The 22,373-nt window shown below is 37.6% G+C and overlaps 1 protein-coding gene across 1 annotated transcript in view; it reads right to left on the bottom strand.

The window, feature by feature from the left end:
• The window catches only part of GRXCR1 (glutaredoxin and cysteine rich domain containing 1), a 39,684-nt gene that overhangs the window by 6,981 nt on the left and 10,330 nt on the right, over positions 1-22,373 (bottom strand). Inside the window, exon 2 of the mRNA XM_063401205.1 lies at positions 2,944-3,183. Coding sequence (XP_063257275.1) covers positions 2,944-3,183 — 240 coding nt within the window. The remainder of the gene's footprint in view (positions 1-2,943; positions 3,184-22,373) is intronic.

Below are 22,373 nucleotides of genomic sequence, written 5' to 3'. Positions count from 1 at the left end.
ATTTATTCCCACAACCTGCAGTGCTCAAACAACTTTGTCCGTGCTTCTGAATAGCATGGGTACAATATACTCTTATCAGATGCACATATGCTGGGGATTGGTGCTTTTGTTACTTTTATCTCATTAAGAATAATCTTTAACCTTTCAAAACTGTTCATATTTTATTTCAGGGTTGGGGTTTTTTCTCCTTATGACTCATTGAAAGCTGTATAGCTCAATATAGAGTCTCCTTTGTACTGCTACATGCAATCTCCTTCAGGGAGAGATTTTTTAGGCAATAAATATTCAACAAGAAAAAAAGAAAAGAGATAGAAAAAAAGAGGAAAATATTGCATGATTTATTTACTGACACACCCAGCTTTGGGATTTCTGTGTTTCATTTGCATAGCAGAAGTTAATCATTATAAAAAACATTATAGAGATATCCACTGTTGCCAACAACACCAAATTCTGTAATCAGTTCTCAATGAAATGAGTACTAGTTTCATTTTTTTAATGAACCATAAGGCTAGCACATGTTCCAGCCATCATACTGCCTTGGGGTCACCATGCACTGTCCTCTGACAGTGAATTGACAGAGCTGGGGGATGAATACTCCGTTGCCAGACCTTCTCAACATGCACCCCTCCTCATTTCTCTAAATGAAAGAATTTCAAATTCTCTTGTGAAGACATATAAATACAGAGAAATAATTGCCATAAAATAGTGGGGTTTGCCATATTTACCAAACAGAAGGAGTGCACACAGGTCCCTTGCCAGGGCAAGTGGCAGGCTCATCCTGGGGCTTCCTTCCTCACTGCCCTGCCAGCCACAGAGCGCTGCCCAAGTTAGCCCTGCTCACAGTGAACGTGGCTTTCTCAACAAGCTGAAGCACCTCTCAGCTAAAACCCCCCAGAGTGGAGCTGCAGCAAGCAGCAGTGCGTCCCATGATGATAATTTCTAGAGAGCATGGAAGGCACAAAGCTCCTGCAGGAGGAGGGGTGAGGCAGTGGCTGCCATGAGCCCTCTGTGAGCACAGGGGCTGTCTCACACACTGCTCCCTCCTGCAAAGCTCCTTTTCCACAAATAATGCCACTCTTAATCCTCTCATAAAACAAAATTTTGCTCCAATTTACTACACTGTGTCTCACCAATTTATGAAAAAAAAAAAAGAGAGAAAGGAAAAGACGCAGCAAAACATGTCCCAAATCTGGGGGTTTTCCTGGTTGCTAGCAGCCCAATGCTTTTAGTTTTCTTGTGCTAAATGATGTAAGTGTAGTTGCCTTGCTGCAAAAAAATGTCTCTAGATCAGAGCACTAAATTATTTCATTTTTCTTTACCTATAAGACGTAGATTTGTCTCTTCCATAGAAAGCTGTCTTCCTAATTCACTTGCCTTTACCTCTCCAAAAAATCTTATACATTACTTAGAGAGTTTTAATGAGATTTTATTGTTTTTTACACTGTCACTCCTCTTTTAGAAAACAAATTTCTCACAATCTTTTAAACAAACAAACAAACAAAACCCCCAACTGACAGTGACTTAATGGGCCATCCATCATGCCAAAATGACTGTATCCAGCTGTTTCTTACAATTAAGCAAATAATTTATTTAATCAGTTCCAGTATCTTATCTGAATTCTTTTGACAAATTGGTCATATGTGGACTGAGATTTTCTTGGAGTCAATCATAACTCACTGCTCACACTTTTAACATAATAATTAGATGAGCAAATCTTCGCCTGGCTCCTGTTGAAACTTCTCTTGAATGTAGCACTTTCACTCCTGGCTGCTGGAGAACTCTATAAATCAAATTTTTGACAAAAGCATATTCTACTTCTAATGAAGTAAAAATCACTGTTTGTTAATATTCTTCACTCAGGTGGTTCTACATCTGCTCTAGTGGTCCGGCGAGGCCTATGACAGCAAATATATTAATTATAGTGCTCAGGGAAGCCTAACTCATGCAGAACACACAGAAAGCTTGGAAGGGATGGAGAAAAAAAGGAGAAAGTGCACATACAGGCTCAATATTTATTATCCCTGATTGTTGGTTACACTGCATTTTGTTACTTAAAGGTTTTGTGAGAATGAAAGCTTTAAGTGCTGCAAACACAGTAACCTCACTGTGTTTAAATATAGTTTGCCTTCACAAATCACAGCCTCGCAGTTGGTGCTAATTGCTAGCTTTACACCATTCAAGACAAATACCTTCCCTGATTTTCAAAATGTTTGCTTTGTGCCACTTTCCAGAATCTTTTTCTTTTGAATTTTTTTTCTATCGATGAGAAATACATTTCAAAAACACAGGTTCAATGAAAAGGTGAATTCGAATGTCAGTAGGCTTCTAGACCTAGAATTGTATTGTACAAATAGGGATTTTAGTTTTCCATTTGGAGTTTATGCCTTAGAATTGGGCAGTGTTGGGCTCCTATCTCTCTTCTACAGCCAGGTTTTCAAAAAGTAAATATTAACCAATTTTATATCTAAAATATATTCAGTTGATTACAGATCTTGATACAGAATACATCATCTAAAATTCAATGTATATTTGAAGTCTGACACCCCAAAATGTTACTCTCTTACACAACACAGATATCATTAATCATCTTCCTGGGTCAATCATACATAAAGGTTCTCATAAGGAAAAAATAACAATTCCTCTAAATTTTCATGGTATCAACTATCAAATAAGATATTTTTTAAGAAAAAGATAATATCTTAGATGTATTATTGCCTCTTACTCCCCTCCTGGTAGTCACTCCCTCGTTATCTTTTGCATCTTCAGATCAAACTTATCAGTGAGGATCTGCACAGTGCATACTACAAAAGGATTTCTGTCTTAGCTTGTTACAATCACTGCAGCTTTTTAGGCAATTTTCTAAAAATCCTCCTTCTCATTTATCAAGATTTTCCTCCGCTCTTCCCAGCTGTTAAATAGAACATAGGTTTGTGCTTTACTTACCCCAAGATAATGGCCATCAATAAACACAACAGGGAGTGAGGGAACTTCGCAGACTCTTCTGCATCTTTCATCTAGTTCTTTTCCATAATCACTGTTCAGAGCAATGTTTTTTTCTTCAAACTTAACTCTGTGATTTTGAAATATCTTTCTAACCAGTTCGCACCTTTCAAAAGTGGTTCTCACCACACGAAGACTGGTGGTATAAATTACTATGCGGCCAAACTCTGGGACTGTTGAGACCTGGAAAAAAAATAGTTCCCATTACATTAGGCAAAGGGTTAATATCTTCCAAGTATTGAGTAATTTTACCTAAAATTATTAAATTAAAATTAAAGTAAAATTATTTTTTAAAAAATGAAAAAGAACATCCGAAAAACACAATCCAACATTCAACTTTTTTGAAATATGAAGATGGAACACGAAGAAGAAAGTTCTTGAAAACAACAATTGAAGGCAATTTAAATTGTTTAAGTAAGGTACAACTTGACTTTTTAGGAAAGTCTTAGAAATGGTGAGTCAACATATATTTTCAAGAAACAGATATATTTTAGATCCTGGTGGACTTCCAAATGTGAATAAATTGACGCTGTTCTGCTGATGTCTGTCCATGTTCTGTTGATACAGTTACTTGTGTTTGCACAGAGTCTGATAGTACTCAGACTAAGACTAAACTTGTTAGCTTAGGTGTTGTTGACAATCTGCTTCTAGACAAGAGCCTAAGCTAAGCCTTAGTGTGCCCATGACCAAACACTAACTTAGAATTCTTTAGGTTTCCATGTTGAAATAGATTATGACAGCAAAAAGTATAGATGTACCCCTAATTTTTAATGTAGTTCCCATACAAATTCCTCTAACATCCGAACAACAATTAAAAAGTATATGTTTTGTGTAGTCAATGTCCAATCAAAAACCTACTGCAGCTAGCTGGAAAAAGTTTCACACTACAATTCAGAGTTTGTTTTTTACCCCACTTTTCAAAATGTAAAAATTTGTGCTGTTTCTTTTCTCTCTAGGATGACAACAATTAGATAGTGTAAATACTACAGGGATTAATTTACCCAAGAGAGTGTGATAGATTTTCAAGAAGCCTGAGAATCATTCTTCTAAACAAAGATATTACGTTCAAATATGTAAATAAAATCCCAGCTTTTTAAAAGGGTGCATTTCCAAACTTTCAAATTATCCATTGTATTCAACAAATTATATTTAATTATTTAATCCCAGGAGCTAAAACACAGGTTTAGAAAATAAAAAGCAAAGATACCTTTACTACACTGTAGCACTGTATGGAAAATGAACGTTGATGGGTGAATAGATAAATTTTACCTATCTCATGAATTAACTATAAAAACATAGTTGTTAAATTTGGCAGATGCCAATGCATATTTTGTGATATAACCAGTCATGATTTATCTTACTACCTAAATACAAAAAAAAATCCTTGGAAAATATATTGTCCTTAGAGAGGTGTGTCCAAGGTTCTTCATATAGAAAAGAGTCCTCAGGAAAAGAATGCATTTCACAGATCACTGACAGAACACTGGAAATGTAATTGCCAACACCAATATATGTAGCCATGGCTTCCATCTCCTATTCAGGAAAGGAACCGTGTTGTGATAGATAGGTATTTTTTCTCTGAGAATGGGTGTCAGAAATTCAATTTCAGGAACAATTTTTATGAAAATGGGCTATTTTTCTGCAGCCAGTTTTCTAGGTTGAAAATCTGTTATACTGCTCCTGCAGCACTGACTCTCCTCCAGCATATTGTTCACACATCCCAAGTGAGAGAATTAGCTCATTCTCTGTGTAAAAGACAAGTACTCTACATAAATACTGCAAAATATTTTAGTAACCACACATGGATTGCTTGAAGGAAGAGGAGTTTGTTGTTTTCATAAGCAACCAAAAGTTCTTAAAATATTACTTAAATAGAAAATCTCACATACTCCTCATTTCTTCCTCTTTGGAGTGACAATACATTTTGAAGTGCGAAACTATTCAACAGGATGGAAGCTCTTGTTCGTCCGTAGCTCTAATCTCTAATGCTGCTTGTTCCCAGACACCAGAGGCTGGCAGCAGAGGTACAGACAGTCATTATCTAGTGAAGCATCAGGACTGTGGTGTCCCTACAGCATACAAATAAGCAGCTGAAGAGATGGAAAAATGGAAAGTTGTAAAGTGATCCGAAAGATACCAAGTGGAAGGGGTGTACAAAGAGTCCTTTTATGTTTATTCCTTTCTTTTTTCCTAATGTGGCCATGAAGAAATACCATTGCTTGCCCTGCAAAGAAGTCTCAAGGACATTGATTAAACAATTCTTCAGGGAAATTTTGATAAAAACCTTGTTTTCTGTGCTATAAATGTACACAACCAGTCCTTGCAAGGACTTTACCATCGAAAGAAATCTTTCTTGTCATATGTCTGAAAACCACATTGGTAATGAACAACAGGGTGTTTATAATAATCTATTGTTATTTCTTATTTTTCTAAGCAATATAAAGGCTGCAAAGTGTAATATTTAATTACCAGAATACACTCGTGAAGTAAACCAGTAAACACTGTGCTTTTCCTTCCTAGGTTGAAACTGTGGCAAAAGCATAACAAATAACAAGCTAAGTAAACAAATGAAAAGAAAGACACTTTAGAAAATGAATTTTTACAATTTTGCTTTGCAAACTTGAAGTAAAAATCACCTCATCTAACTCACAAATACACATAAAACTCTAGGTGAAACTAAACAGAAGGCTATTCTCTGGTTAATGGGCATGAAAAAACTTTAATAAAGCTGTGGAAGTTGGACAGATTAATGTACCAAAAGATTTGGAGCAATGGGCATTAACCACTTATTTTACTCCTTGTAGGTGGAATTCTCATTGAAGCAAGAAGCTTATGATCCCTAAGCTTTTTCATATATTTTTCATATATTTGTAGCTGTTTAGATAGCTAATCCATGGCTGTAGCTGCAGTCCTTTTCCTACCCTTTTCTTAGATATTAGAACAATAAATTAACCTTATAATACATTCCTGAAATACTGTTTAGTCTTATTGTCAGGAAAATGGCCTACAGGAAGAACATTTTGTTTTCCAACCAGAATCTGAGAAGTCATAACAAGAAGTGAGGCAGAAAAGCCTTTGGATCAGCTCCAAGGGGTTGATCCAGGGCTGGGTTACTGGGGCAACTGAATCTCCTATTGGATGTACCATCAAGTATCCTAATTAATTAACCTTATAAAAATTGTAGAAACCCAGCCAGGTGTGCCCATCACCACTGGGACACCTAGAAGCTACCAAATAAAGGTCTGCTTTTTACTTTACTGTTCTAATACTCTTGCAAGGATTGTTCTCTTTTGATTATAGGCAACATTTATGGATACCATTTGGCCTAAGGTGGCAACTACTGTGTCATATTCACATGTGTCATATTCACATCCATGTCACAGGAAACCCTGTGCACGGGGCCAGGGCTGTGCTTCTGAGAAAGTGCCTACATGGAAAGACTGCCAAGGAAGGGTTTTCAGGAGGAAATACTTTAGTTGCTTTAGTAGCAATCCTCTACACCTTTTACAGCTCTTAGTTTAACAGCCCAATGTTACCACCTCTTCAAGAGTCTAAGGACACAGTCTGCTTTACTGCCTCAGCCTGAAGAGCTTCCATTTTTCTTGAGACCTTCAAACAGCCAGCAGCAGCAGCAGCATGACCTGCATCACTTCGCAGCAGAGCTGCCACTTCCAGCCTAAGAAACAGCTGCCTTTTTTTTTTCCCTGTCTAGAGAGAAAAAGCAGTTGCTTCACCAGTTCAATCCTGTTCATGATTGAACATGAAAAAGCCACAACGTTACTTACTTTGTTCCTGACTTTTTCCCAGACTTCTTTATCAGGTCAGTCAGGGCTTTGGCAAATCACAGAATCACAGAATCATTGAATGATTTGGGCTGTAAGGGACCTTAAGGATCACCTACTTTCAACACGCCTGCCATGAGCAGGGACAGCTCCCACTAGACCAGTTTGTTCACAGTCCTGTCCATCTTGGTCCTGATGTACAGCCTGGGGTAATCTATCCCTCTGCCCTCCCACTGGCATCCATCTGACATGGTTGCAACTAAATATAATACCCAAGTGGGCAAATCTTGAGCGATGTCTTCCATGAAGGTAAATTTGTGAGCTCATTATCAAGTGACACCGCAAAAGAAAGGAAGAAATTGCTGATGAAAAAGAGAAGGCATAATAGAGCAAGCAGATGAGCAACAAAATGAAGGGATGCTGGGGACTGAAAAAGGGCTGAAAATACAGAACTAACCAAAACCAGATGATAAACCAAAACATAAAATGTCAGGATACTGAGAGAGAAAGAATAGTAGGCAAATGTAGAAATAAAACCACGAAAATTATGACAAAAAAAAAAAAAAAAAAGACAAAACAGAAAGAAGGTCACTGAAATGAGACATTCTGAACCTTTTTTAGAAGAAATTCCAGTAGTCAGTGGAACTGTACAAAAAATGTTGTTTTGTTTTCACAAATTACAGAATATGTGAATCTCTAAGTTGTTTGAAAATTTTGGAGTGTCTATAAAAAAAAAACCTGTTGTATATTACTAGAGCTTCAGGAATATGGAACATTTGAGAATCACACTCCTAAAACATGTCTTTGAGAATTTACTCTTTCTCTATGACAAGTTGCCTTGACAATAATAAGAGACTTCTCAGTAACTCTGCAAAAAAAGTACAACAGTCAGGTGTTTCCATAGTGCTTCTGAAAGCCAGATAAATACCATGAATCTCTCACAAATATCTCTGGGTTCAGACTTGCACCCCTATATCTTATCCCTGACTTTGGGTCCAGCTGCAGCTGAGGCAGCAGCAGAAGTGTCTATGTTTTTCTTTTGGTCTCATAGTTACCTTGGCACTGACCAGTCCAGCCAGTCTGAGCAAATCTTTCTCTTCTGTTTGTAGGGGGAATTTATAAAATTAACTACTGAATAACAATACTAAATTAATTCTTCAGTATACTTGCCATGAATCATTCTCTAAACACTATGTATTTTCTTTAATATATTTTACAACATTTTTGTCTGCCTTGCTGATTTTGAGTGGCTTTTTATCTTTTGGCCAAAACCCTTAACATTAATCTTTTTGCAGCATGACTAATAGCTATTAGTGGTCCAAGCTAATGCTTTTCTGCATGTAGTGTAAGGACCACTGCTATCCCTTGGGGAATAAAGTGATTGTTCCTAAACCAGTGGTGAAATCTGGTTTTTGAAAACCTTTGTCTATGACCATGTCTGCAAACAACTAAACAGACAAGTCCATCAGTGAGAAGAATCCTGTACTCATGACGTTAATCTCATTTTTATTTGTTTGCAAAAGAAAACTGTGAGAGCAACACTACCAAAGTAGTCATGGCATTTTTTTAATCCTCTCTAGAAAAAGTATAATCATGATTTAACCCCATCGGTTGGAAAGAACAGCTATTTACATGCATATATTTACATGCATAGATCATTAATTTCAATTAAAGCATCACCCACAAATTTACATTTGATTCTTTTAAAGAACAAAATAATAAATGAAAAAAAATTAGCTGTTGTAGTACTTTGATAAAAGCTAAAATGCTTAATCACACATGACATTTTTAAAGGTTTTTACTATGTTCAGGTATAACACTGGACATGTTGTTCATGCAGTACTGAATTGCTTGTGTGACCTAAATCAAGGGCTGATATACCCTTCTCTGCCTCACAATATCATCTTTCAACATCTCAGAGGGTTCTGCTGAATTATGCACCCCTTGGCTCTGTAATTAGATACTATCAGACTGGCAAAAGTATTTTCTTCACTAAGTAGGCTGAGACAGGAATCTAGAGCACATTACAAACCTTGTGCCAGAGATGCTTCTCTGAGTAAATGCAACACTCATGATATGACCAAAACGTTAAGCAGAAGAAAATAAGTTTTATATTTATATATATACATATATATAATATATATGCTTGCATATCTAAAAGCTTTGAATTAAGCTGCTTACTTCATAATTGACATGACATCATTTATAGCTTGAATTTGTATCAATAACTGAGTGGCGAAAAGAATTGCAATTTAACAATAGTCTTCTGATCACAATGTGGTTTGAACTTTTTGGTTTTGTTTTACACTCAGAAAATGAAGGGAAGAAAATAGCTATGAGTTTGTTGTTGAAGAAGTTCTGCCGAAAAAAAGGGCCAAAATTTAAGCATTTGATTTCTAAAGATTTAAAAGTTTTACTAGCTTTTGCATTTTAAAAGACTTCTAAAATATATACGAAAAGTATTAAATACTTTCTGAAAGATAATTTGAAAGTCAAAAACTATGACCAAAATGTTTAGATTTTTTTCTACATGATACTCCATGAGAACATGTTTTCAAAAATGTATAGTGTTTTATGCAAAACATACTTTTCATTAAGTCATTGTTTACATGAAAATATGCAACATTTGAATGAGATGGCTGAAGATTGAAGGTCTATGTTCAAGCAAAAACCACAATATTTGCCATCATAACCTCCAGAACAATTCTAATAGTGTTGTGAACCAGTCCATTCTATTTGTTGGTTGCCTAGTTGAAATTAAACTTTTAATGCCATTTTTCAGGAAGAACTGCTTTGCTGGTTAGAAGACCTCTTCCAACACAGACTTCATCTACCAAAGTAAAAAGCTTTTCTGTGCAAGAAAGATCTCTTTACACCAGGTGAAACTGTTGCAAGCAGTCCCCAACCATGGTGTTTGCTCTTCTCGTGAAATCACGTTCTCTTCCACTTCACTGTTTGCAGTCCAACCTTTCCGGGGTCTCACACAGCAAAGCACAGTGCACACATAGATTTGAATCTACTCTCTCTCAAGTACTTTATTACATTAAGACTGCGATCCTGTTTGCACTGCCCTCAAGGACCCAGCACTACACCAATACTCAGTAAAATTCAGAACTTTATTAAATTCAAGAAACTGTGAATATTAGAAAAGCTCAGTAGAGTGAAGTCTGGTTTCTGTGACACAGCACTCGAACACTCAAGTTAAAGCATGTACTGGCCTTCTCTTAAAATAACACTATACTTTTTCTTATGCAGTTTTGGCAGTTAATAGGACTATAAACTGTTGGGCTTGTCACCTCTGACCCCTTAGGGCAGTGGGATGATATCACCAGTAGCCATCCTGAGGCTGACTGTCAACAAGCTGCGAAGGTCCACCAGTTCCAATTTACAAGTGAGACCACCGAGAGCTGCACTCCTTAACAAGGTAGCTGGAGATTCTGGGGCACTCCCAAACAGATACCAGCTTTGCTTTTTCCAAAAAAACGCGGTCAAGTTACTGTTCTTCTCAGCTTTCAAAATAGCACAAATCCTTGTGTGGCTTTTGTCGGGCTGTGTGCTGTGAGTCACCTCACCCACAAACAGCACCCCTAGGAACACAGCAGTTTCCAAAAGCTGTGTAGGAGCCCAGGCTCCTCTGCCTGTTGTAACACAGCACATGAGACATCTCTTCTGGTCCTGTTTGTATTCCATAGGGCTAGATAACTCTGAGGAGTTGGGCACAGTTACAGAGAAGGGCTATGATCCAGCAACAACCTTAATTCTTTTAAATGCTAACTCCTGGGATACTCTTGTCTCTCTTATCTACAAACACAACATATACTTCCAATGGTAAAATAGCACAGTTTTACATCCTGAAGGTTGGCATCCTCAAAATTGTTCAAATGTAGTGTAAAATAGACACAGAATGCAATTATACCTCAGATATTGGTATAGCATAGTTTGTAATTCATTTTTACTTTTCAGACTGTACATCAATGTTGGGGATGTCAGAGGAAAATAACAAAAGTAATAATAACACTGCATGTGATATTTATACTGTTCCTTTTATCCTAAAATCACTTAGCAGTATACTAAAATATGAAAAACCTAAAGGAAGTCTCTCCATCCTCTGACACCCTGTGTATGTGTGTCGTTACCCCTTCTTTTCCTCAAATAATACAATATAACACCATGTGTCTTTTTCTGCCCCTGCAGGCTTTTCCACATATCTTCTGCACAGACTACTGTTCAAGGGATACCAAAGCGTTTTCATTTCAAAGCAGAAATAACATTTATAACACCCCAGCAAAGGAGTACAAAGCATGACCTGACCTCTCCCTGCTCTCTGGAATGCTCCAGCTCAGCAGGCTCGGAAGGCACAAAGACCACAGCTGAGCTCATCTCCTGGTGTCCTTACTGCTGCTCACCCTGCACACACCCACAGGAGCAGGTTACAGCCTGCTCACAGGGGACCTGAGCTCCCAGAAGAGAACAGGTTATCTCCCCAGGCCTCACAGTCTCTGCCAGACCCTGTTGCCTCTGCCTCTGTAGCCTCTGTAGCCTCTACAGTCAAAATGTGTGATACAGTTCTAGCTCTGACTCTGGGGTAAAAGCCATTCCTGTTCAACAGGGCACAGCAACGCTGTGAAGTCAGCCAGACTAAAATTTATTTCAAATAAATGAAAAATACGTTCAAATTAGTTGAAAGAAGATGGCTATCTGTCCACATCTAATCAGATTTTATCAAGTGCAGAAAGTTCTATCAGTACTTTCTTATTAATGTACTTATGCCATTCAGCATATGATAGGATAAAATGAAATATTTGAAAATCAGAAGCAAATCTACGATTAGCTCTAACCTAGTCTGCACTTTTCCTGGGAAGAAATACTGTAATATAATGCTTGTTTCTCTTTTGCTGGTTCAGTCCTTATTTCTATTTCACCTCACATTTATGAATTAGACATCTCCAAGAAATTCTTCTCAAATAAGAAAAAAAATCTCTGGCAAGACCCTTGGAAATCTGATTCCTCTGGTAGGAAAGAAGGGAGAAGCATTTCTTTGTTCTGCAAGGACACTCCTTAGAAAGATTGAAGGGGAAGAAGCAGGAGCCACTGAAAAGAGTTTTGTTCTCAGCAGTTTACATGAGGCACTAGAAGCCAAAACAAGTAGAGTCCAAAAACCTCCTTTCACATTGTGCAGTTCTTTGAACCATTCCTGGATTTAGCAGAAGCCAGACCAGGATGAACCTAGATTGTCCCTTGACTTTTTATGAAGCCCCTTCAGGTAGAGCCTCCTGTGTGGGGAATAGGCTAAGAGAGGAAATAGCTGAGCTGTTACCCTTATTTGAATATCCTGTTACTCTTATTTGAATATCCCTTAATTCTTGCAGAGTTCTGTGTGACTTGATTTGCTAGTGTCCTCTTCCCCTCACATTAGCCTTATAAAAGCACCAATAAAACACAATAATATAGAGCACAAAACAAATATTAATACAAAATTAGAGCCAGCCACATGGTCCCTTGGTAAGGTAATCTTTTTGCTTGTAAAAAGTTGGACTGCCAATAACCTTGACATTTCCACTACCAAAGTAAAACATAGAATCATAAAATGGTTTGGGTTGGAAGTAGACTCGAAGATTACCAAGCAGCTCCCATGTTATGGGCAGGGACACCTTCCACTAAATCAGGTCCCTCAAAGCCCAATCCAGCCTGGCCTTGAACAGTTCCAGGCATGGGGCATTCACAATTTTTCTGGGCCACCTGTTCACCACCCCCAAAGTAAAAATTTCTTCCTAATATCTAATCTAGACCTACTCTCTTTCTGTTGGGAGTTATTCCCCCTAGTCCTATCACTACATCTTTATGACTTCTTTCACATCAGAAAAATCCATCACAAAATTCAGTATAGTACAATTTTCTTAACAGCATTAACCAGAGAAAACCATTTCAGAAAATTTTCATCAACCATCATAATCACCATGCAAAAATAACACACAATAATTTTCTGAGGATACACAGGTTCAGTTCTTTGCCATCCCAGCACAACATTAAGACAACAGTCAGAAAATAATTAAGCCAAGTTTCAGCAAGGCATATGACAACATTCCCCATCATTTTCAAAGTGTGCTGTGGGATCTCACACCAAAATAGACAATTGAAACCTCATATACAACCCTTCAGCCTCATTATGATCTCTCCTTCAAAATGTATCTCTGTAGACAAATATTTCCTGGATTAAGTAGCACTTCAAATCAGGAATTGGGTGTTGTCCCATTGCTTTGGTTCCTTTGAGTTTATCAATCATTGTAAGCCATGGAAAAGATTACTCAAAGATGATTACTATATATTTATTTGTTTGGCTAGTAATACACATACATTTTGAGGCCTTTAACCAGTTCTAATTGGTAACCAAGAGTCAGCCTTGTAAAAGTAAATGTGACAGGGAAAATGCTCTGTCATTCACAAGGCATTTGCTAAATAAAGTGAATGAAACAGCACTATTTCGTAGAATACACTAGGCAAAGGGAATGCATTTGTCATTGAGAAGACTGACTGGAAGTATACTTCCTAAAATTATTTTCTATCTTTTGGAGCACAATTCCTTGAGTACTTGTTAGTGACTATCCACCTGGATAAAGTTCCATGGGAGCTAGTGCATGCATTTTACTAAATACAGTGTTTTCTTGTCAGGTGAGCAAAATGGGCTCAGATCACATGGGAAGTACACTTGCTTTTTCTGACACTGATCTTCATTTTCACTGAGAGCTTGAGTGTTTCTCAGCCTTCAGTGACAGGACCACAGCACATTCTGGCCTTGTTTTTTCATCTATTAGTTTAGTAACTGCATTTTGTCATCTCTGAAATAAACTCATTGGGAAAGGAGAGAATAAAGTTGATGATTGCTCTGACACTGTCCATCAAATAGGTGTTCTTATATTATCCTTGTCTTCTCTCATCACCTCATTTAGGAGTAACAAGATTTGTTATACAAGAGAAAAGGTGCTGGGATTACTTGTCTTATAAACACAAAGTATTTTCAAAATGGCTCCTTTGAGATAGGAAACAACACTAGACCATAAAACTTTTTCTTTCCAGCAAACACAAGCTCAGTTTTTCAGTGGGAAAATGCTGTTGTTTCTGATGAGTAGTTTTTGCTTTTCGTGACTGTTTTACAGTATATTTAATATGAACATGTTAATATGTACCTTAACCTATATAACCTATACCTCAAACTTGTCTAGCAAGGGGCATCCCTGCCCATGGCAAGGGAGTGAACTAGATAATCTTAAAGGTCACTTCCAATGTGAACCATTCTATGATTCTGTGGATCCACATGGTGCAAAATCCAGTCAGCACCTGTCCTAAAAATGAACTTTCTTTGGCATTGTGTTATGCCAGGTTTCCCCTCTGTGCCTACTCTGTATTGCAAGGCTGACTGTAGTGTGCTGTAAACTTGGCATCCAACCAGGGAAACATTTGTTTTCCACAGGGGCAGTGCTAGTAGGAGATTTATAAGCTAGTGTTCCTGATGTTTGATTATCTGCTATGTTTGATAAATGGCTTTCAGCTGAATAATCTGAGTGGCAATATAAACATTTTTTCTTTGTTTGATGTAATCATTGGATCAGGAAATTGAAACCCATAATTCTGCACAATTGTGTTACAGTGTTACAGGATATATTAGCTCTCTCATTTGCTTCTTGGGGCTTTGACTGCATAAAATAAATGCTGATTGGAAATGCTTATTAAATTTCATTACCACCTTCTAAGAACTTGACAGTGCAAGTCAGATACAGATGAAGAGCAAAATTCACAAAAATTAAATAGTAAAAACTACACAAATTTTGCAAAATTTCAAATTACCTTGTGGTCATAAATGAATTTCTGGTGAAAATTACACTACAGTTTGTTCTTTTAGCTAAAAAAAGTTACAAAGAAAATTCATCATAAGATGATATTAAAATATAGGTATTTTTAAGCTGTAATCAAAAGAATGAACAAAAGGATTTAAACTCAGTCTTGGTCTCCAACAAGTGTGGTTGAAATACAGTGTTAAAAAACCTCCTACTACTCCCATTTATCTGTCTTTGACAAAATTTCTGACTTCAAGTTGTAATTGAAAACTCATGTTTCCCTCATCCCTTTTTCTTTGTTTATTTCCAAGATCTGACCAGATTGCAGAGTAAGCTCCCCTTTCCCCCCAGAAAGCTAGATTGCTCTTCATCTCTCTTCCATGTCAAAGTCATTAATTTTATGATGTTTTAAAATGAACACCCAATCTTGCCAGGCCTCCAGGAGTGATTTTATTTCCACTAACACTGCCAGCATGTGGAAGCCTTTTTTCTGCCGTCTCTCACTTTTTGCTTTGTTCTCTCAAGACAGAGTACTTCACTGCCACACTTGAGGTTTCTAGTAGCTACAAAGGAAATGGTTTAAGTGTGGCCCTTACCTTTTCATGAGATTTACATAAGGTCAGAAGTACAAGCCTGTGGTGCAGGTGGGCTGTGGGAGTGGCTGGGAGCTGATTTCCATGGTGCCAGCTCAGAAGTACATGGCACCTCCTTGCTATGTTTCAGTAGGGCTGAACATATAAGGAATCAACCAAAACAGGACAGAAGCCCACCAGAGGTCTCACACCATTAAGCAGATAGATTTCCCCAGATGGAACCGGGGGCATTTGTGGTAGACACAATGTTTCCTGGTTTCTGGACAGCTGTACTCACTGAAAGTGTCACAAACAGCTTGTCCTTTTGCGTGAAGATCACCACCATGCATCGCCATGGAGCGTGTACAGAGCCACCATTTCAGATGGACTCTGCCCTTCTGGAACTTTCTGTTGGTTGCAGTTTATGTCTGAAATGTGCTGAATTCAAAGTATTGCTTCCCTCTCTAGTAGGTTTGTTGAGGAATTCTCTGAATCCAAGTGAACACATTTACCTAATCATCTTAATAATGAAAATACAGAGCACTTAAAATTATTTCAGTCTCTCCACAGCAAACATATCAGCTTCTCAGGCTCCAAAAGAATATTTCTAAAACTGGAATCACAGGTTTTCCATTTCCCTCCAAGATATCTCCATGAATCCAGATACTAGAGAACTTTCTCCAGCATCTCACAGGCAAATTCAGTTTCCTCCACAAACATTTATCTCCTCAATTCCCTCTACAATATTTTCCTATTTTATTTCCCTTCAGCCAATCTCCTGTATTCACAGTCACAGACCTTGTGTAATTACCACTCGAGATTTTCTGAAAACTAATTACTTTAGCTCAGTACCTATAATCCAGGCAGCATCATTTGCCATGACCCTGGTTTCCACTGGTTCTGGCTCTTGGTTAGCTTTATCTTTTCAAGTACATCTATAGGAGGAGAGAGGGAGAGGAGGGTTTATGACTTAGTTACAACAATGAGAAAGGACGATGAAAGAGCTGATTTTCTACTTTGACTATTTTCATCTGTTTATCTGGAGACAGTTTACTGAAGACTTTGCTCACAAAACACCGTAACAGTTTATGCACTGTGCCTCAGACATGAGTAAGATACAGACATTTTTAAATGGCTGGAAATTTGGGAAGTCAAACTAAATGTGAAAGTAAAAATCGTTCACAGTTTATCATTCCTATATGTTTTCTGTGTCTACTAATAGACAACACATAGAGAACAGGCAAACTGGAAGGTCATTGTTATTTCAGTGTACCTTGCAAACAAAAACTAATTAATGTAAAAGAGGGGAAAAAAGTCTACAGCATGTCACCTAAGGAAATGCTGCTATCAGTAAATTAAAAATGTATGGCTTGAGCTGCATAACATCTGCCTGCCTGAAGCTGTGCCTGTAAATAGTGTGGAAGACCAGAGAACTGAAACAATGGATCCCAGATGGCTCGTGAGAAGAATGTTAGTATTAATTACAAAATTCTAAAAAAAATACAGTCCCCAGAAATCTGAGAATAAGTCTCCATTCTTAGAAGATTTATCCTAGATTACAATGTTTAATTTCCTACTGCTTAAGAGTTATGAGTTACCACTTGATGATAACAGTTATATGTAGGAGTATGAAAATAATTATTATTCAACAGCTGATCGGTGTTTATTTCTCTTCTATCTTTTATTTCTAGCATCAAGAATAAATAGAATGAGTGAAATGAAAATTGAACTTTGATAAAATGGAACTTTTACTCAAGTTTAAAAAACAATGTTCAACACTTTTTTTTTCTTCTGGGACTTTCTGTTTCTGGTTCTACTCAAAACAAGAGAGATTGGAAATAAAAAGAGGGAGCATGTAGGTACACTTGAAGGTTGTCTGTTTAGTACTTAGTGTTTGGTCACTTGACCAAAAAGAACTTTTAAACACCTCTAGACTTGCTTATATTTGGATGTATGTATGAAATAGTTGAATGAATGACTAGTTATTTTTGTGGCATAGTTATTTTATATTTCCAGTTGACATTTTAAGTCAATTTCTCTCTCATAATATGAGTAAGATTTTTCAAACATGTTTACTTCCCTTGGGAGGGAGTGTTTAATCCTACTACACAGCCAGGCTTTGGGAATTCTGCTGTTTACTTATGTACCATTTCCCATGATGACACCCTTAATTGTTAAAAAAAAAAACCAATACCTTTGCCTGAAACAGCAGGTGTGGAGCTCAAATCCTATTTTCTCTTGTCATAAGCAGTTTTTCATTTTGCTTGTTATTTATCACACTATGTTGTCTCTCGGGGGACAATCATTGGCCACCTCATGTCCTCTTTGAGAATATTCTGTAAATAAGTATGGCTTTAGTCAGAAATTAACTAGAATGGGACTTGCTGAGGATAGACAGATAAAGATTAAAGTGTCTGATATCTCAGATCATGTAAAAAAGTTAGCAAACAACATGGCTCTGGTTTGTGAATCCTGACTCCCTCTGTCTGTAAGCACTGCTGCTTCACTCCATAGAACATTTCATACTACAGAGAAACAGACTTGTGTATTCAGCAGCAAATGGCTGTCATGAAAATTACGTCTGCTCTGGCCCATTTATTTTTAACTTGGCAGCAGCTTTGGAATGCCCTGTACAGTGTTTTCTGGCAGGAAGATGTTTTAGAAAAAAAGACTATCTCTATCCTATCCCTCTTTCTCCTTGTTCCTCTCTTTCACCAATTCCTTACTCATTCTTTCTAAAATATACCCTTGGTGTCCTTAGACTGCTGTAGAGATTGATAAATGCTAATAATAACATAATAGTAACACATACATACAGGGATCTCTGCCTCATTTTACATTTAAACATTTCCAGATTCAGCTAATGCATGCAATGATCCCCTTTATAGTTCCCAAATGTCTGTTATTTTTGTTAATTAACAGGCATTAGAGGTCTGTGAAAACTGTATTCTAGTGTGTTGAGTTTCCTATAAATGCCATTCATCGTAATTCTGACTGGAGAATAAAACAGTTACCTGGTGAGATCCATGATATTACATGGTTCTTCCTTCTTTGTCAGCTGTGCTTTGTGTGGCAAGTGGGCTTGTTTTCCCAAGACCTACTTTCAGTATAGCAGAATATCATAGGAAGCAACGCAATAGTCCATTACTTCTTTACATTTGCAGCAGTGTTGCAACTGGTGATTTTCCTACTGCTAGAGAGAATCAGCAGTTTAAAAACTGGTATTCAGGAAAGCTGTAATCAATCACATTTATTTCAGTCTAAAGTGTATTGCATTTTCATTGAAAAATGTTTCAGACTTCTGTGGATTAATTACAGCCTATAGCCAGTCTTGTAATATCTAACAGAACTGTTCACTCAGAAAAACAACTAAAGGTAATAGCCTACATGAAATAAAGTGTCATTCTGAACTGCAATCATCAGCAGAGAAAATTTAAAAATTGCTACCATTCTTCACAATTTTTCTTCCAAAAAATAAAACGAGAGGAAAGGGTTAAATGAATTCTTGTTTTGATTTGGGATACATCATGGAGTTTTCATGCTCAGCAGATAACAAGCTTTCTGTCAAAAGTTATTTTATCTTTTACCATATTTCTACAAATGGAAGCTGAAATGAGATGCACTAAAATCCTGAAACTCCCAGGGAATGGTGAGCAAATCAAGGAAACCACGATTCTCCCTCAGTTTTCAGTTCCAAACAGCTGACATATTATGTACTTTTTCCTTCCTGACACTTTATACAACTTGAAGTCTAGCTGAAAATGTTATTCATGTGGGTGGATGAAGCCGAGCTCTGGTAAAGCCGGGGACTAGAGTAACGTGAGATCAACCAGTATGGTTTCCAGCACGAACTCCGCTTTATTCCGCAAGATGGCGGGTTTTATACAGATTGAATAGTTTACAGTTAGCAGGTGCACTGTGATAGGCAGTGGACATACAGAAGCATGCAAACAATCCAGGGTTAAGGTAGCTACGGAGACTTAGTGCCATTACCTCTATGCTGCGAGTGTCCATACCTTAACACATTCCTAGTAGCAGATAAGTTTATCTGCGACTACGTATGCTGAACGTTCTGCGGCCTACTAGACCCAGGCCTGAGGCCTAGTTCGGCCTAGTTTGGAATAGCTCAAATGGTATCTGTGAGCATATCATGCCCACGATACCTGAGGAACTCGGCCACAGGTGGAGATAAAAACAGGCTATTCTGTAAAGGTTGGAGTCGTCATTTGCTCTACACTAAAGTTAAGGAAAAGGACAACCATTTGTCAGATGTGCATGGAACATTATCTCACCTGGGGTCACAAAGCACTCTGCCACTGGTAATGAATTCTGCACAGGTCTTTGAACGAGGCAGAGATCAAAGTTATGGTGTGATTAGTGCACTGAAGTGCTGATTCAATCCTCATCTCTCAGAGAGCCCTATCACTCAACACATGGAAGTGTTGGGGTATCTTGTAGTTATAGCACACTTTGTCCTGCACTAGCACTGAGTGATGAAGGACCTTGTTCCCCTGCTATATCACTTAACCTTATTGGAACTATGCTCCCTGCTACCTCGTTACTTAATAATACCTAGAAATTTGGTACCTTCATCTTCAAATCCTGAGTGGTTAAGTATTACTTATATACTCAATATCCATTTTTTAAAATTAAAGATCCATCTACATTGCAAATTTAAAGTGTTTAATTTCTTTTTTAAGGAATAGATTGTAGCCCTGATTTCATGCCTGGGATGTGTTGGTTTGCGAAGTTTCTTTCCCAGGCGATTCGCTATACAAAAGAGATGTTTTCTTTATTGTATCTTTGTTGTTCATTCCTTTTTGGAGGAGGGACTTTTTGATGACCCTCTGGTTTAGCCAATGTGGTTGAAGAGGTTTTAACTTTGCCCACCAATCATATTGGTCTTTGGAAATAGTATATAAAGGAATCGTGTCTTGAATAAATCACTCTAGCCTTCTGAGAAATACATGGAGTCAGTGTGACTTATGTCCTATAGTGACAATAGATTTTCAGAAAAGGCAGAGAACTTGAGGTTTTTATGCAGATACAACTCCTAGACAGCATGCATAAACCAGCTCTGCCCTAAGAACAGCCTATACTCTGGCTGCTGGCCTTGATGTGTGAAAGGGGACAGATGAGTCATCCATCAGTTCTTTGTGAGCAAAATACAAGATAACTTCATGAAGCAGAATTATAAACTTCATTGCTGGACAGACTCTAAGGTGTAGAGCTTTTGTTTCCATGTAAGCTTTTGTTTGCTCTTGATTTTTAACCATATAGGTTTAAAGTCTGAAAATCAGAATATAGCAGGTTGTATGCTCCTAAACCTGTTGGCCAAAAGAGCTACCAACTTACTTATTCTGTATATATCACATCTGCCGCTGGACTAATGTTTTACCAAGACTAGTGTAAGCAGTTGTAGTCTGATTCAGGATTTTGTGCAAAGCTGTGTATTTTTAAAATAAAATGTTCATACAATCATACTTTTCATATAATAATGTTCTTATAGTGGGCCTAGAATCTATATTATGTTAGAGTTAAATGTGTTCTGTTCAAGGAATAAGACTACAAATGAAGAAGCTGAGATTATTAAATCATTTTTCTGCTTTTCATTTGGAATAAAGTTTCAATGGCTTCTTTGCATATCATTTAATACCATGTAGCAATAAAAATCAATAACAACATTTATTCCGATATCGTATCATGTCTTCAAACAATGCTAAAACTCCATACTTAATTGCATTTCTGCCAGCTGAATAACCTTCTTCCAAAGTGAGAATTGAGACAGCATAAAAAGCAGGTCAGAAATTTCACTAGACTGCTCTCTTTTTGAAACTGCTTGTCCTTATCTATTGTGTCTTCAAAAGAGAGCTGCTGGAGTAGCCAATGATGAAAACACCTGGCTGAAGAAACTACATTATTCCAGACTGCTCCCAGCCAGGACCAGCTAAAAAAATCCCTGGTGTTAGTTATCTGTATTATTATTATCTTTAAATATTGTCCAGTGTGTGTCCTTCTACCCCATGATCTTCCACATGAGGATGCAAAAGAATATCATCCACCAAGCTGATGCCTAGAGAGGCTGACCTGGAAGAGAGGCTGGACAGAGTTAAAGGAATAAAGCAGGCGTTTATTAAAAGGCTTTAAAGGTACATCTTGGGCAGTACAAGAGCCTGGCCGAGGCTGCACCCAAGGTGGACTCAAGATGTACACAAGATGGATGACCAGTCATGAGTTTTCACATATGAGTTTATAAGTTTTGGTCCATTTACATATCAGGGTTAATTGTCCAATTACAGCTTCAGGTTATGAGGTCCCATCCTACCGGTTTGCTCTCCTCAGTTTGTTGTTGTTTATACTTCTTGGGCCTGAAGCTGCAAAGGTGTTCTTGGTTCTCAGCTGGAAAAGGATTGTTTTGTCTAACTGAGCTGTGAGGAGAACTTGCTAACACTTTAATTAAGTTCAGTCACACACTAAGGCAGTACAGAATCTAAAAAGTAGGAAAGCTAAAACTTAAGTCATCAAAGCAGAAAGGTTTGCAAAAGGCTTGACCACCCAGCAGATACAACAACAGGTGCCATGGCGATATTTTCCAGTTAGATGAAGAGAATCTATTTCCTGAACAAGTTCTTTAGAAATGGAACTTTTAAAATCCTTATGACAGTTTAAGTTTGAACTTGAGGGATCTGAGTAGGTGCTTATATTTTTGAATCATTGTGGGATTTGAAAGAACAACCAGATTTACCCACTGCATGTGAGTGAATCTGATTGAAAGCATCATAGAATCATAGAATGCATTGGCAGGATACTTTCAACTAGACTAAGAGACTCATCCAACCTGGCCTTGAACACTTCCAGGGGATGGGCATCCACAATTTCCCTGGGCAAGGTGTTCTAGTGCCTCACTACCCCCACAGTAAAGAATTTTTTCCTAATATCTAATATAAACCTACTATCTTTGAATTTGAAGAATTCTATCCCCCCTTGTCTCTCACTACATACTCTTGTAAAGAATCTTGCCGCATCTTTCCACTAAGTTCCCCTCAGGTACAGGAAGCCCAGAATTAGATCACTCCAAAGCCTTCTCTTTTCTGGGCTGAACAAACCAAACTCTTTCAATCTTTCCTCATAAGATCAGTTTGGTGGCCCTCCTCTGGACTTGCTCCAACAGGTCAATTTTCCTCCTG

The sequence above is a fragment of the Prinia subflava genome, chromosome 7 (assembly GCF_021018805.1).
Source record: "Prinia subflava isolate CZ2003 ecotype Zambia chromosome 7, Cam_Psub_1.2, whole genome shotgun sequence".
Taxonomy (NCBI): domain Eukaryota; kingdom Metazoa; phylum Chordata; class Aves; order Passeriformes; family Cisticolidae; genus Prinia; species Prinia subflava.
Note: the sequence above shows the minus strand (reverse complement) of the source record. Positions and strands in the feature narration are given on the sequence as shown.